This window comes from Corvus cornix, chromosome 19, assembly GCF_000738735.6.
Source record: "Corvus cornix cornix isolate S_Up_H32 chromosome 19, ASM73873v5, whole genome shotgun sequence".
In the NCBI taxonomy this organism is placed as follows: domain Eukaryota; kingdom Metazoa; phylum Chordata; class Aves; order Passeriformes; family Corvidae; genus Corvus; species Corvus cornix.
In genome coordinates, this window is record NC_046348.1 from 7403911 (window position 1) to 7416598 (window position 12688).

The 12688-nt window shown below is 60.9% G+C and overlaps 1 protein-coding gene across 2 annotated transcripts in view; it reads left to right on the plus strand.

The window, feature by feature from the left end:
• ABR (ABR activator of RhoGEF and GTPase) overlaps positions 1 to 12688 on the plus strand; it is a 38060-nt gene that overhangs the window by 972 nt on the left and 24400 nt on the right. Inside the window, exon 1 of one of the 2 annotated variants that reach the window (XM_039562901.1) lies at positions 7961 to 8165. The exons of the other annotated variant lie outside the window; for it this stretch is intronic. Coding sequence (XP_039418835.1) covers positions 8105 to 8165 — 61 coding nt within the window. The 5' untranslated portion in view covers positions 7961 to 8104. Of the gene's footprint in view, positions 1 to 7960; positions 8166 to 12688 lie in introns of those variants that run through there. 2 annotated transcript variants of the gene reach the window in all.

Sequence of the window (12688 nt, forward strand, 5' to 3'; positions counted from 1 at the left end):
TGCTGGTTTAAGATTGCCTGGAGAGCAAGTACTCTGATGTCAAATTATGCTTAATATATAGTTCATTTATATTTATTGCATTAGTCTGCAGTGCTGGAGGAAGTTTCCACTTCACCTTTCTGGGCTGCCCGGAGGTGAAATGTCCGAACTACGTGGCTGCTCTCAGTGTTGTCACCGTGCTGTGCTGGGCTGCACGTGTGAGTGTTTGTCCCGCTCCCCAGTTGACTGTGGGAGCCTGTGCCCAGCCCTGCAGCCAGGACCAAGGACATTGGGAATGCTGCCTTCAAAGGCCTGCTCCAAGCCCCTCTCCAGCTCCCATCACAAGCACGGGCTGTGGTTCTTGGAGAGCTGCTCCGTGGCTGAAGTGGCTCGAGTGCATCAGAGCGACCAAGCACAAATCCTTCTGATTTACACTCGGACCTGTGTTTTGTTTATATCTGGATTATGCTCCTGGATGTTTCCAAACCCAGGATGGTGCAAGGCTGCTCTCAGGCTAGTGAGTGTTGTTAAAGGGGCTTCCCTGAGGCACAGCATAAACCCCTGAGGGTCCTGGCTTTGTAATGTGGAGAGGTCCAGCCCTGCACCACCCTTTGAGACCTTTGCAGCTGGTGGGGGTGAGTCTTTTGGCAAGACTTTGAAGTCCAAGTTTGCATCTGCTGTGGTTAAATGTGGCCTCTTCCTCCTCCTCCTTTTTCTCCTCCCCTAAATGGATCTTCCTCAGGGTCAGCAGCTCCAGCACTCATCAGAGGAGGAAGCGTCCCCTCTGCCTGTCTCCTTGCCCTGTGACATGGCTGGGCTCTGCCCTCCCCAGCCTTGCCCCGAGCCTGTCCTGAGCCTTTCCCAGGCATCAGCATTTTCTTTGTTGGGCGTTATAAGGGCCCCTGTGTGCACTGACTGCGCTGACATTTAAGAGCAGAGTTTGAGAGTGCAGTAAGAGGTGTGCAGTCATTGCCTGGATCCCCCTTTCAAGGACAGTTGGTTAACCTGGTGCTCCTGTTGTTTTCTTCTCACTTCTCTATGTTTCAGATGTAATTGAAAATTCCTGATTGTGGTGCTGTTTGCTTTTCCTGCCAGCACTCTGGCGGTGTGTGACCTGGTTAGTACTGCTCTGCCTGGGTCCCTCAGAATTTTAATGTGAATTTTGGAGCTTAGTGGTGCTGTGGCTGTGGCTGAGCGCAGCCAGTCCCCAGCTGTATCAGCCTGTGGAAGCACCCTCTGGACAGCAAGTGAAGGAGTGTTGAATATCATCTTTATGGGAATTACCAGGGAAATACAGTGTTTTCCTTTAAGTAGCTTGCGATTAATCTGATTTAAAGCGAGGAGATCTGCAAGATGCCCCTGTCTGCGGCTATCGCATGAGAGCGGCGCGTGTGACAGCCAGATACACGATCCTGGCATCTGAGATAACGCCTGTGCCAGCTCACCCGGGACCAACAAAATCTGAGCGTCAGCGAGCAGATGGCTAAAAACAAAGCGTGGAAAGGACTGAAATTCCCCTCATCTTGGCCGTCACCTGTCCCTGTGGTTAAACACGCAGCTGGCCTCGCAGCTGAGTATGCGCGGTGCCGGGCTGTGCCGGGGCTGGGTGCTGCTTCCATCTCCTCCCGTTTGCCACGGAAGGGATGAAGGGCTGTGGGTTGGTGCCAGCCAGGAGAGGGTGAGCTGAGCAGGAGATGGTGCTGGTGGCCGAGAGGAGGACGCGGTGATGCTCAGCGGAGATGCTTTGTGCCCGGCAGCCAGGTAGCGCGGAGGTGGAACCAACTCGGTGCTGGGTTTCCTCGCTTTGTCCTTGGGAAGTGGAGAAAGAAGCTGGCTTTGCCATGGAGCTGAAGCTCCTCTGGAAGGCTGTGGGGTTTGGGGGTGCCTGACCTGCCCTGTGCAGCACCCTACACCCCAGAAATGTGAGCTGTGGGGTGGGGAGCGCTGGCATAGCTGGAATAGTCCGTGGTGGCGTGGGCTGGTGGATCTGGTTACGGCAGGATGCTGCGGCTGTGAGATGTGCTGTAAGTGAATTCCAAGCCCTCTGTTTAGCTGGAATTACAGTTTCTCTCAAGGAAAGATTCTGGAGTCACGTGGGCTCTTCTCCTCGCTCCGCTGCACTGCCTTCCCTGGTACCTTGGGAAATGGGAAGGGAGCTGCCGGCAGCAGTGGGGTCCTGCCATGGAGGGCGGTGAGCACGGAAAGGCAGCAGTGTCAGGGTGTGCAGCAGAGCGCTGAGATGGGGAAGGGGCCCTGGGGCATCTGGAGTTCCTGGGGCATTGGTCACCTCATCTCTGCATGCCCAGGTTGGGGCTGGATTGGCATGGGTGCCATGCTGCGGGCTCCTGACATGATTTGGGTAAAGGCAAATTGCTACTCCTTCCCTGCTTTCAGCTTGTGCTGCTGCTGCTGCAAAAATGGCACCTCTGTCTGTCCCAGAAAAACTCCCTGCAGCTATGGAGGTGATGGGGCAGCTCTGTCCTGCTGTCTCAAGCCGTGTTTAAACCCTGCTGGTTCCTCGTCCCTTTCTTGGGATATTCCCTAAAACCTCAGCAGAAGGAGAATGGAAAATAGTGAGCAAAGTCCAGAGTTTGTCCTGGTACATCTCTTTCCACCTGTGGTAGATCACGATGGGCAGGAGGTAAAAATTGGTGATTCCACAGCCCCAGGAAGGTGAAATGTTACATGGTCTGTGCATCCATGTCCCCTCCTTTAGCGTGAGGATGGGATCTTGGTGCCGAAGCAGGGAGGTGCAGTTGTGTCTCCCCAAGAGCCCCTCTACCACCTCTGTGTCCTCATATTTCGTTTTTAAATTTTTACTTGGTCGTATTTCCCTATTGTTAGAAAGTGCTTGTTTGGCTCTGAAGAGGCTGGATGTTCCTCCTCTGGCCAGGGCAGGCCAGGCAGAGTGTCAGTGTTTAATTTTAACTGCTCAGGCAAGGACAAAACCGCAGTGTGTGTGTGTGCGTGCGCCTGCTGGGGACCTTTGAACTGTCTCCATCTGCTCTGGGGCCCGACAGCATTTGGGGAGGTGATGTCTCTCCACAAACCCCCCGATGGCATTGTGACAGCAGCCCCTGAGTGACGAGAGGCTGCTTCCTTGGAGAGTGGTGCTGCCTGAGATGGGGACTCCAGGGTTAACTCTGGGACAGGTTGTCACTGAAGAAGATCATAAATAAATGCGAAGTTTATGAGGCTGAAAAGCCTTTGAGTAGAAGAGTTGATGTTTAAAGCTTTAGGTGAGAGCAGTAAGTGCTGCTTGTTGGAGTTTGCCCTGTGATTTGGCTTGTAAAGGAGCTGCAAGAGCAAAGGGGAAACCTGTGTCCAGCTCTGCCTGCAGGCACCACCATGGCAGCAGCTGCATCTCCTGGGTGGGGGAACAGCCCTTCCAAAGGGCTGGATGGGTGCACAGAGGGCTGGGGATGTCTGTCTGTCTCACTGGGCAGGGGCACTCCCCTGGCACGGCAGCAGTGCCTGCTCTCGTTGGCACAGACATGCCAACATCCCTCCTGGAGGAGGTGGGTCTGGATGCAGCATCCCTGTGCACCCCTGTGTTCTGTCAGCTGGGCACGGTCCCACTGGCTGGGTTTTGGCCCCCAGAGTTTGGGGCAGAGCCGATGCTGAGCTCCCCCAGCTCAGCAGCGTTCAGGGCTGGGTGGTGGTGCTGGGCTGCACCTTCCCTGCGGAAGGGAAGGAGGGGATGGAGTTTGCCTTTCGGTGCCAGCAGTGCCACGGGCTGTGCCCACCATGGGGGAGAGCACTTCAGCACGGAGGTGGCCCCCAGGCTGGTTGTGGGTGATCAGTAGCCTCAGGTAGAAGCAACGGCGGCAGCAGGGCAGGCAAGAAACCCTCATTAGGTGTCTGGATAGAGCCAGAAGTGCCCTGCGGGGCCTGAATTCATTTGCATTGTAAGTCTATTGAAATCTGGTTGGGGTTTGTTTTCTTTCTATTTCCCTGGAAAGACACTTCTGTGCAGAGGGGCTCTTTGTTCCTCGGGTTCCTCCTCCCCTTCTGCCCAGCCGTGCTGCCAGTTGGGATCCCAGTGGATGGCTCTGCTCTGTCTTCTGCTGGATGCTGTCTGCTGTGGCCAACCCTGCAGCAGTGATCGCAGGGAGAAGCTTTCCTCTGTGCTGGCAGGGAATTCATATTCCCTTTGGTTAGAGAGGAGAGCCTGGGTTAGCCAGGGCAGCTCACCAAGTGTCCCTCCACCCCAGAAAAGTGGCACCTATGCCCCCTTGGTTCATGGTATTGCTGGGGTTTTCCTCCCACTGAGGTCACCTGGAGCAGGGGCCGGGAGCCAGCCCGAGGGAACACGCAGAACTCACCCCATCCCCAAGAGACATCTTTGAGCAGGCTTGGCTTTCCCACCCGAAATTACTTTATCAGTGTTTGCTAAGCAGGATAATTGGCATGTGTAGATCAGTAGCAGCAGCACTTCTTGGCTCCCTTGGCTGCAGCCAGAGCGGAGCCTGGCCAGCCTAAGCAGAATCCCAGAGGACTCCTGCAGATCTGCCTCCAGATAAGTCCCAGCTGTAAAGTTCAGGGATTGTTTGAAGATCTGGCAGATAGGGAGAGCTTTGTGCTGGGACGGGGCTTTCTGCCATGGAGGGGTTTTGTTCCGTGGGCGGTTTTTGTTCGGAGGCTTCGAACCAACACCTCCTCCTCCTACTCTGCAGCTCCTGTGCTGGGAAGCAAACCTGGCCCAGCCTCAGCACCAGGGCTGGGGGGAGAGGAGCAGCTGGGGGCTGTGGCAGATACAGGCACGGCTGCCTCCCTCTCAGAAGAGAACCACGATGCAATAGCTGGCCCAGGCCTTCAGCTGAAGTTAAAAGCTTTTTCTGACCAGCCACCACCTTTCATTCCTTCTCCATCTGGTATTTAGAGAGGCCGGGGGCAGTGCTGCTGTGGTTGGGTCTCTGCCCTCCTCCCCACACTTGCTGGGCTCTGGCATCCTGCCTGGCACAGCAGGATGCTCCAAGTGACCGCCCTGTGCTCCAGGCACCTCACAGCTGTGCCCCAGCGAGTGCAGCTTGGGGCCGATGCAGCACAGACCTCAGGGTTTCAATTCCACAGGGAAGTGATACTGGAAGTTTAGTGCTGGACTGAGGAGCAGCATGTTTAGGACACCCAGCAGGAAGGACCTTCCGTGGTCCTTGGCAGGGAGGCTGGAAACATTTTCATTTATTCCTCTCCTCCCTCTCTGCCACCTCTGGCAAGGGGAGAGCTGCTGCTCTGCACCAGCAAGGGAGAGCCTGGACCTCCTGAGAGCCCTGGAGGAGGCTGGGGAAGGCACTGGAGGAGCTGGGGAAGCCAGGCTCTCCTCTGGCATCTCCCACCTCAGCCCCAGACTCTGCAGCCCTGGTTGTGTTCCTGCCATGGCTCCAGGACACAGAGGCTTCCTCTCTGCCAAACCAAAGCGCTCTGGCTGCTCTTTTAGTCCTTAGCTTCTTTAGCCACTTGCATAATGCTCCCCAACCTCACTCTCCCAATTCCTCTCTCCCTGTGGGAAAACACCCCCAGTGTTGGGAGGTGCAGGTGGCTCTGGAACTGCTGTCTGGTTGCTGCCAGCCCTGGGTGCCCACCACCAGCCCCTGCCCAGCCCTGGGCGAGCACTGGGGCTCCTGCAGCTCCTGTGGCTGCGACTGGAGGACTCTTGCACAAGAGCCCAGAAATAGCGATGCGTGGGCTGGCGGGCAGGGGCTGGGCAGATGCCAGGCAGACAGCCAGACACCAGGCAGGCTGTGCAGGGCTGGCTGGTGGTGGGGAGGAACCATGGAGCTCAGCTCTCGGTTCTTGCCGCAGGGACGCTCCCAGCTGGAGCTGGGGGTGGTTGGCGGGGGTTGAGAACATGGTTGGCAGCATCTCCTCACACAGGACTGGTCTCTGTCACCGAGGGCTGATGGGTGCCAGGGTGTGGGTGGGTGCTCCCCCCAGCCATGGGGGAGAGGAGGAAGGTTCAGCTGCTCGGCAGGTTTTGAGGTTTTGTTGTTGTTGTTTTAGCAAAGGTGAAAAGAACACGAAAACCAAACTAAAAATACAGCCCAGCGGTTTGGTGGGGCTGTTTGGTGTGGGCTGTGCATGGGCCTCTGCCTGGGTTGGTTGTGCAGCACAAGGTGGTCCTGATTTGGCCTTCCCAGGACACTCATCCAGCTGTGAGGCACTTGTCCGCCTGGTCCTCCTGGCCATGGCACTGCCAGGACCTGCTGTGTGGTGCCAGGCTGGGGGTGACCAACCTGGGGAGGGCTCCAGGGGGTCTGGCAGCTCATGCAAGTGCTCAGCTCATGCCCTGTGTTGGATAAAGAGGCAGATGTGCAGAGGGGGGCATGGTGGCATGGAGAAGCTGGTGCCGTGGGTGGGAGTGGCCAGGAAGTGTATCCGGCTGGGGGAAGCATGTGGAAGAAGCCCCTGCCTGTATGCAGGGAGCTGTGCATGGAAAACCAGCTGCCTGCTGCCCCCGTGGCTCTGCAGCCGCGGCGCCAAGGGGGAGCAGCTGCATCTTGTGCTGGTGCTGGTGCTGCAGCAGGGCTCCCCAAGGCATGAACGGAGTGTGGTTTCCTGCCATGATCAAGGCTGATGCTCTCAGTTAAACCTCTGTCACCTTCCTGGCAGGGCCTCGGGCTCTGAGGGGCTGGGGGGTGCAGGGTTTGCTGTGGAGTATGGAGGAAACTCTCCATCAGAACCTTTAAGGGACAAAGCGAGGACGTGCTCAGCTTGAGCCAAAGCAGGAGTGAATGGGGGAGCTGGTGCGGGATGGACAGCAGCAAAGACATTGTGGCCACCCGTGGGCTGGGCTGGCGCTGCCTGTGCCGATGTCTTGGGGACAAGGGGAGTGTTGGCTCCCCGAAGCAGCTGGGAGCAGGGCAGGGGGAGGGTGGGCAATGGCAGCTGTAGGGCTGCACCCTGTGCCCCTGGCTCAGCACGGGTGACTCACAGCCCGTGGGTGCAGGGAGCTCTGGGTGTCCTTGCCACACTGGGGCTGGATGCAGCCCCCAGGCAGGCAGGGCTGAGCCGGGGGCAGCGGTGGCTCCTCATCCTGGATGCCAAGTGCCAATGGCTCCCTGTGCTCCAGCCATGCTGAACCACAGCTTTGGCATTGCTGGGCTCCTCCAAAATGCTGTGTCCGAGCCTCTCATGGACATCCCTGGGAGCGGGAATCAGGTGGTGGCAGTGCCCCGGCAGGGTCCCCTCAGGTCTCCCACCCATGTCCTGGCACTTCTCGCTCCAATGGCTCTACCTTCCCCGTGTGCCCGCTAGAGCATTATCCCTCCTGCCCGGCTCCCATCTGGCCTCGGTGCCCGGTCCAGGCCCTTCCCCGCACCCTGGCCCCGCGGGCAGGATGCGGCCGGGGGCGCTGGCAGGGAATGCTGCCCGCACTGCCCGGACGGGGCAGCGGTGCCGGCACAGGCTGAACCAGGGCAGTCTCTGCACTTGAACGCTTGGCTGGCGCCCTGACATATTGGGGTTGATGACTCTGGCACTTCGTATTTCCTTTGGCTACATGCAGCTGGGGAGGGCGGTTTAACCCCTGCCTGCCCGCGTCCCGCTCTGCCAGCCCCAGTTGTGTGGGGCAGGGCTGCTCCCGGCTCCTGGAGGCCCTGGTTCCCAAAACCAGGGTGAGCAGGGCCGGGAAGAGCCTGTGTCCTTCAGCCGCAGCGGCTTGAGGGGCTGCAGAGGTTTTGCTGTGGAGTGGGCACAGCATCCCCAGGTCACAGCAAGGAGATAAGACTGTGGTGGAAGAGGTGATGGGGCCTTTCCCGCCGCTCTCCTTGGGGTGGCCTGGGGGGCAGCCGCACATGCTGCTGTGCCACCACCATCGCCTCCTTGTCCTCCTCCTCGCCGGTCCCCAGACCCCTGCGGAGGGTCGGCGTGGCTGCGTGCGGGGGGACGCTGAGCTCGGCTCCCCCCGGCGAGGCAGGGGCGGGAGGCGGGACGCGCTGCCATTGCCAGGCGGCACCTCCTTCCCTGGGCACCCTTGGCAGAAGCGCGGCCGTGCGCCCGGGCAGGCGGCTGTGTCCGGCTCTGCCATCCAGCCCCCGCCTGGGCCCGCGGCCCCCGCCTCCCGCCCGCGCCCGCCGCCTTTGTTGTGAGATGAGAGCGGGCTGAGCGCCGGCACAGCCCTCCGAGCATGGAGCCGCTGAGCCACCGCGGCCTGCCTCGCCTCTCCTGGATCGACACCCTCTACAGCAGTACGTGCCCTGGGCTGGCGGGCGGGCGAGAGGGACGAGGGGCCGGGTCCCCCCTACCTGTTGTGTAACGCTGCGTCGCGCTGGGCAGGGATGCTGCGCCGGGGAGCCTGGGCTGGGGGTCCAGGCGGAGCCGAGCCCGGGCAGGGGGCTGGCGATGCTGGCAGGGGGTTGTGCTCCCCTCTGTGGGCATCCCGCATGCCCCGCTGGCAGGACGGCGCCGGCCGGAATCGGTCCGGCATCCCCCAGGCTCTGGGGACCCGCTGCATGAGCAGGATGGGTGACAGTGGCGGTGGCCCCAGCGTGGCAGGGCTCGCTGAGGCTGGAGCAGCTGGCACTGCCCGCAGGGCGCTTTGGGCATGGGGATGCTTTTTTGCGCCGGGTCCCACTCCCGTCCCCGCGTGGCGGTGGGAAGGCGCCTCTCCCTCCCTCCCTCAGCCGTGATTTTCTCAGCGAGCTCCCGGCGCTGGGCCGAGGGTGCTGTGTCGACGCGGTGTCGGTACCGGGGGCTGGCAGCCGGCGGGGCCGGGGGCGTCCTGCAGCATCCTGGGGGTGCGAATCCCCCCAGTCCCACGGACGGGCAGCAGGGAGGAGTGAAGCCCGGAGCCCGGCCCTGCTCCCATGGCAGCTGTCTCAGCGGCGGCTACGGCACCAGGGATGTGGCCGGGGGATGAGGGGGCTCGGTCACAGGGTCCCCGTTGTTATTCTGGGGGAGCGTCGAGCTGCGTGGGCACCCCGGGTGGGGTTTGGGGTGCATTGATGAGCTCGGAGCCTGGTGCTGGTGGGGCAGCGAGGTTTGGCACGGGTGCGTGGGAAGGTGGGATGCTCCAGAGCATGCTCCATGTGTGGATCTGGCATCTGTCATGCCCTAGAGGGAGCAGGGGCTGCCAAGGGGCACGTTGTGTAGGGCTGAGCCCCCTCCCCAAGTTTTCCAGCCTGAAGCCTCTGACGTCCACAGGCAGAGGCCGCATCCAGCAGTGGCAGTCCCGGGGTCTGGGGTGGCTGTGCAGGCGTTTGGGCTGAAGCCCAGGGGCCACATCCAGCCCCAGCCTCTGCACCCTCCTTCCCGGCCATGGCATCTCTGCAAAGCCATGGCTCTGCCATCCCAAATCCTGCTCCAGCTGCCCTCCCTGAGGGATGGGGGGAGGCTGCTTGGCATGCCTATGTTTGGGGGGATGCAGGGCAGAGTCCAGCCCTCATCACACTGGGCAAGGCAGTGATGGTGTGGAGGAGATGCCGTTCATGTTGAGCCACCCTTCAGCAGAGGCCCACGGAGGCAGGTCCGAGGCCAGCTCACACATCTGTGTTGTCATGGTGAATTTTCACCCAGGCACAGGGAAACCATGGCGTTTCCCCAAAATCTCACAGGCTCTGTGTGAATGTTGGGCTTTTCTTGGAAGTGGGATAGAATGGCTGAGCATTGGGGTGTGCCAACACACTGACAGGGTGTCGGGGAATAGCACGTGTCCAGCTGGAAATGCCACCCTGAGCTGCTGTGACTGTGCTGCCTGTGTCCAGGCTGGGCAGGAGCCAGCTGCTGCCCTTGGCGGAGCTCCCTCATGGGGACCATCGTGCTGGCATGAGCCTGGGTCTGCCTGGGAAGATGTGGCAAAGCAGAAACATTTTCCTGGGGAAAATAATCCCTCACGGGGATGTGTTCCTGGCTCTGTCACCCTGCTGGGTCCATGTGCCGGCCCACAGGGCCTCTGTCTTGATGAGCGTCAGCATCTCATGGGTGTCAGCATCCCTCAGTGCAGTGTGGGCTTGGATCCAGCTCAGGGCCCCGGGGCTGTGTGTGGGGTTTGGGCCACAAGGCTGTTTCAGGTCGGGGTGTCCTTGCCCCCCAGAGTGGCTCCCCTGGGCCAGGCTTCCTCCCTCCCCTCGGTCTCCATGCCTGGGGTGCAGCAGGAGGATTTCCACTGCTGCTAAAAATCAGGAGCAAAAATAGCACTGGGTTTTGGCACAGGCACAGAACAGGCTGCAGGGGCAATGCAGCTGTGGGGGAGGAGGGAGGGAGGCACTGGGTTTGGGCTGCCTGGGTGGCACTAACACCCCACAGGCAGGGAGATGCAGGGGACAACCTTTCTGTGTCCCCTCACCCATCAGTGGCTCCCTTGCCCTTCCTGGCTGCTTGGTGGTGCTCGGTTCCCTTCCTGTAGCAGCTTCTGGGCGTGCTGGGGAGGTTCCTCTGCCTCCCCAGGTGAGGCCCCTCAAATGCTGCACAGCCATGGGTGGCACAGCTGGAGCCATGGGGACATGGCTCTGTCCTTCCTCCCGTGGGCAGCGCAGGGTCCCTCTCCTTGGGTGCCTGTTGGGGCACTGCCTGTAGATCTCATCCCCAGCTCTGGTCTGGAACTGGGATGTGGATCTGCTCCAACTGGTAGCAACAGGAGCCAGGTCATTCCTGCACCCCTGAAGGCCAGTCCCTTCCCTCTCCATGCCACCTTCTTCCCTGCACTGCTGCAGGTGTCACCTCCCAGGGTCCCCAGGTGCCTCATTAACGCTGTGTTCCTCGTTTCCTGGCTGCTGAGCCACCCCACCTGGGTTGCCAGGACTGCCACAGTCATAGTGCCACTCTGGGTGTCCCTGTGGTTCAGCCTGGAGCTGCAGACCTTGCCATGGTGGAGGGAAGGCACCTGGTGGCCTCCGAGCTGGTGGGGACCATCAGCTTTGGCCTCTCTCTGCTGCCTTGGCTCCCCCTTAGACCCCACCTGATGGGGAAAGGTGCTTGGGTGAGAGGTTTGGGTTGCTCTGGGGAATTCCCAGCCTGGGGACAGTCCCTGGTTGAGGGGGCTCGGGGGAGCTGTGTGGGGTGGGTGTCCTGAGGAGTGGCCATCATGGGGGACAGCAGTGCTATTGAGCCTTATGCAGCAGTGCTATTATGCCTTATGCTGGAGGGTGCTGGAAGCTGGGACCCGTCCAAGACAGGAGAGGTGATGGACATCCCACCGTGAGGAGGCAGGACAGGTTAAAGCCAGGGATCCTGTTTTCCTGAGGACCACCCCCTTCTCTGCCCATCCAGTCAGCTCCTGGATTGAAGGTGGGCTGTGATGGCCCACTGAGGGTGTCCTCACAGCCTCTGAGGGATTGTTACTAGCTAATTGCTAAAGAAGTAAGGCCTGAGAGGGGCTGTAGTGTCCTGGCAGAGATGTGGTGCATCTGGCCCATGTCACAGCTCTCCTCCAACCCCCCTCAGCTGCAGGAGGGAGCACCCCATCCGTCCCCACTAGCACTGGCAGGGCTCCTGGCCTGAGCCTGCTTTGCAGCGCTCTTTGATTTAAAGATTTATCCACTTTCCCTAGGAAGCAGGATGTAAAATTAATGTGCTGAGCGGTGTTGGTGGGAGCCAGGGGAGTCCTTGTCCAGGATGGCAGGGCCGTGGGGACATGAAGTGGCAGCGGTGTGGGGTTTGGTCTGGGATGGCTGCTCCGACCCCAGTGCACCCCGTTTTGGCCAGGTTATCAGCTGGGGTCTTAGCTGGGGTCTCCCCAGTGTCTGTGCCCAGGAAGCCTGTGGGGATGTGGCTTCCAGGGATCCACGGGGCTGTCGGATGGGAGGGGAGCGAGGGGCTGGCGTGGGATTGGGGCCGTGTTGGGTGGGCCCCCCGCCTCTTTGGGAGCTGCCGAGGGGGCCCTGGCCGCAGGCATGGTGGGGGGGTGCTGGCTGCACCCCACGGCTGCCCCTGCCGCAGCCGGGCTCCCTTCCCCCTCCCCTTTGTCAGCATCTCGGGGCTGCTGCAGCCACCTCTTCCCGCCGCCACCGAGCCGCTGCCGTTCCCATGGTAACAGGTTAGGATGTACCCCCGTCCCCCGCTGCGTCCCAGGGACCCACTGCAGACCCTGGAGCCCCCCCCTCCCCTCCCACTTGGGGCTCTGGCTCCCTGAAATGGCTTCCCCTGGGCCATGGGTGATGGGGGGTTGTGGGTCAGCGTGAGGCACCCAAAAATAGGTGCTGTTCTGGGGGGGGCGGGAGCCTCATCCTGCACTGGGAATGCAGCCCCCTTCTGACCCCCATCAGGGAGGCAACGGAGCCCTTGTGCCAGGGGGGTGGCACTGCCCTCCGTGCTGTGGATCCAGGCGGCCTGGCGCTCATTCCCACTCTCCAAGGAGTGTGTGGGCATGGGCAAGCGGGGAGGACGGCGGCTGTGGCTGCCAGCCCAGCTCATCTCTCCGCGAGGATGGCACAGGGATGGTGGCCGGCGGGCAGGCAGGGCACAGCCACTTGCATGGGGCTGGAGCGTCTGGCAGAGCAGCTGTCCCTGCGCAGACGAGGCCGGCGGCCTCTCGGTTCCGTTAATTATTCAAATATAGGGAAGTGTGTCGAGCAGAGGGTGCCTGCGGGGCCGGGGATGCTCGGTGTGCTGTCTGATGTCTTCTTGCCTGCTTGGCTGAGCAGGCAGCGAGGCTGGGCTGGGCTGTGCGGGCACGTGTGGCCGTGAGTGGCCCTGGGACGTGGGGTCAGCTGCCCTCGGGTAACCACAGGCTGGGCTGGGTGGCCGTGGTGCCACACGGTGACCTTGAGCCGTG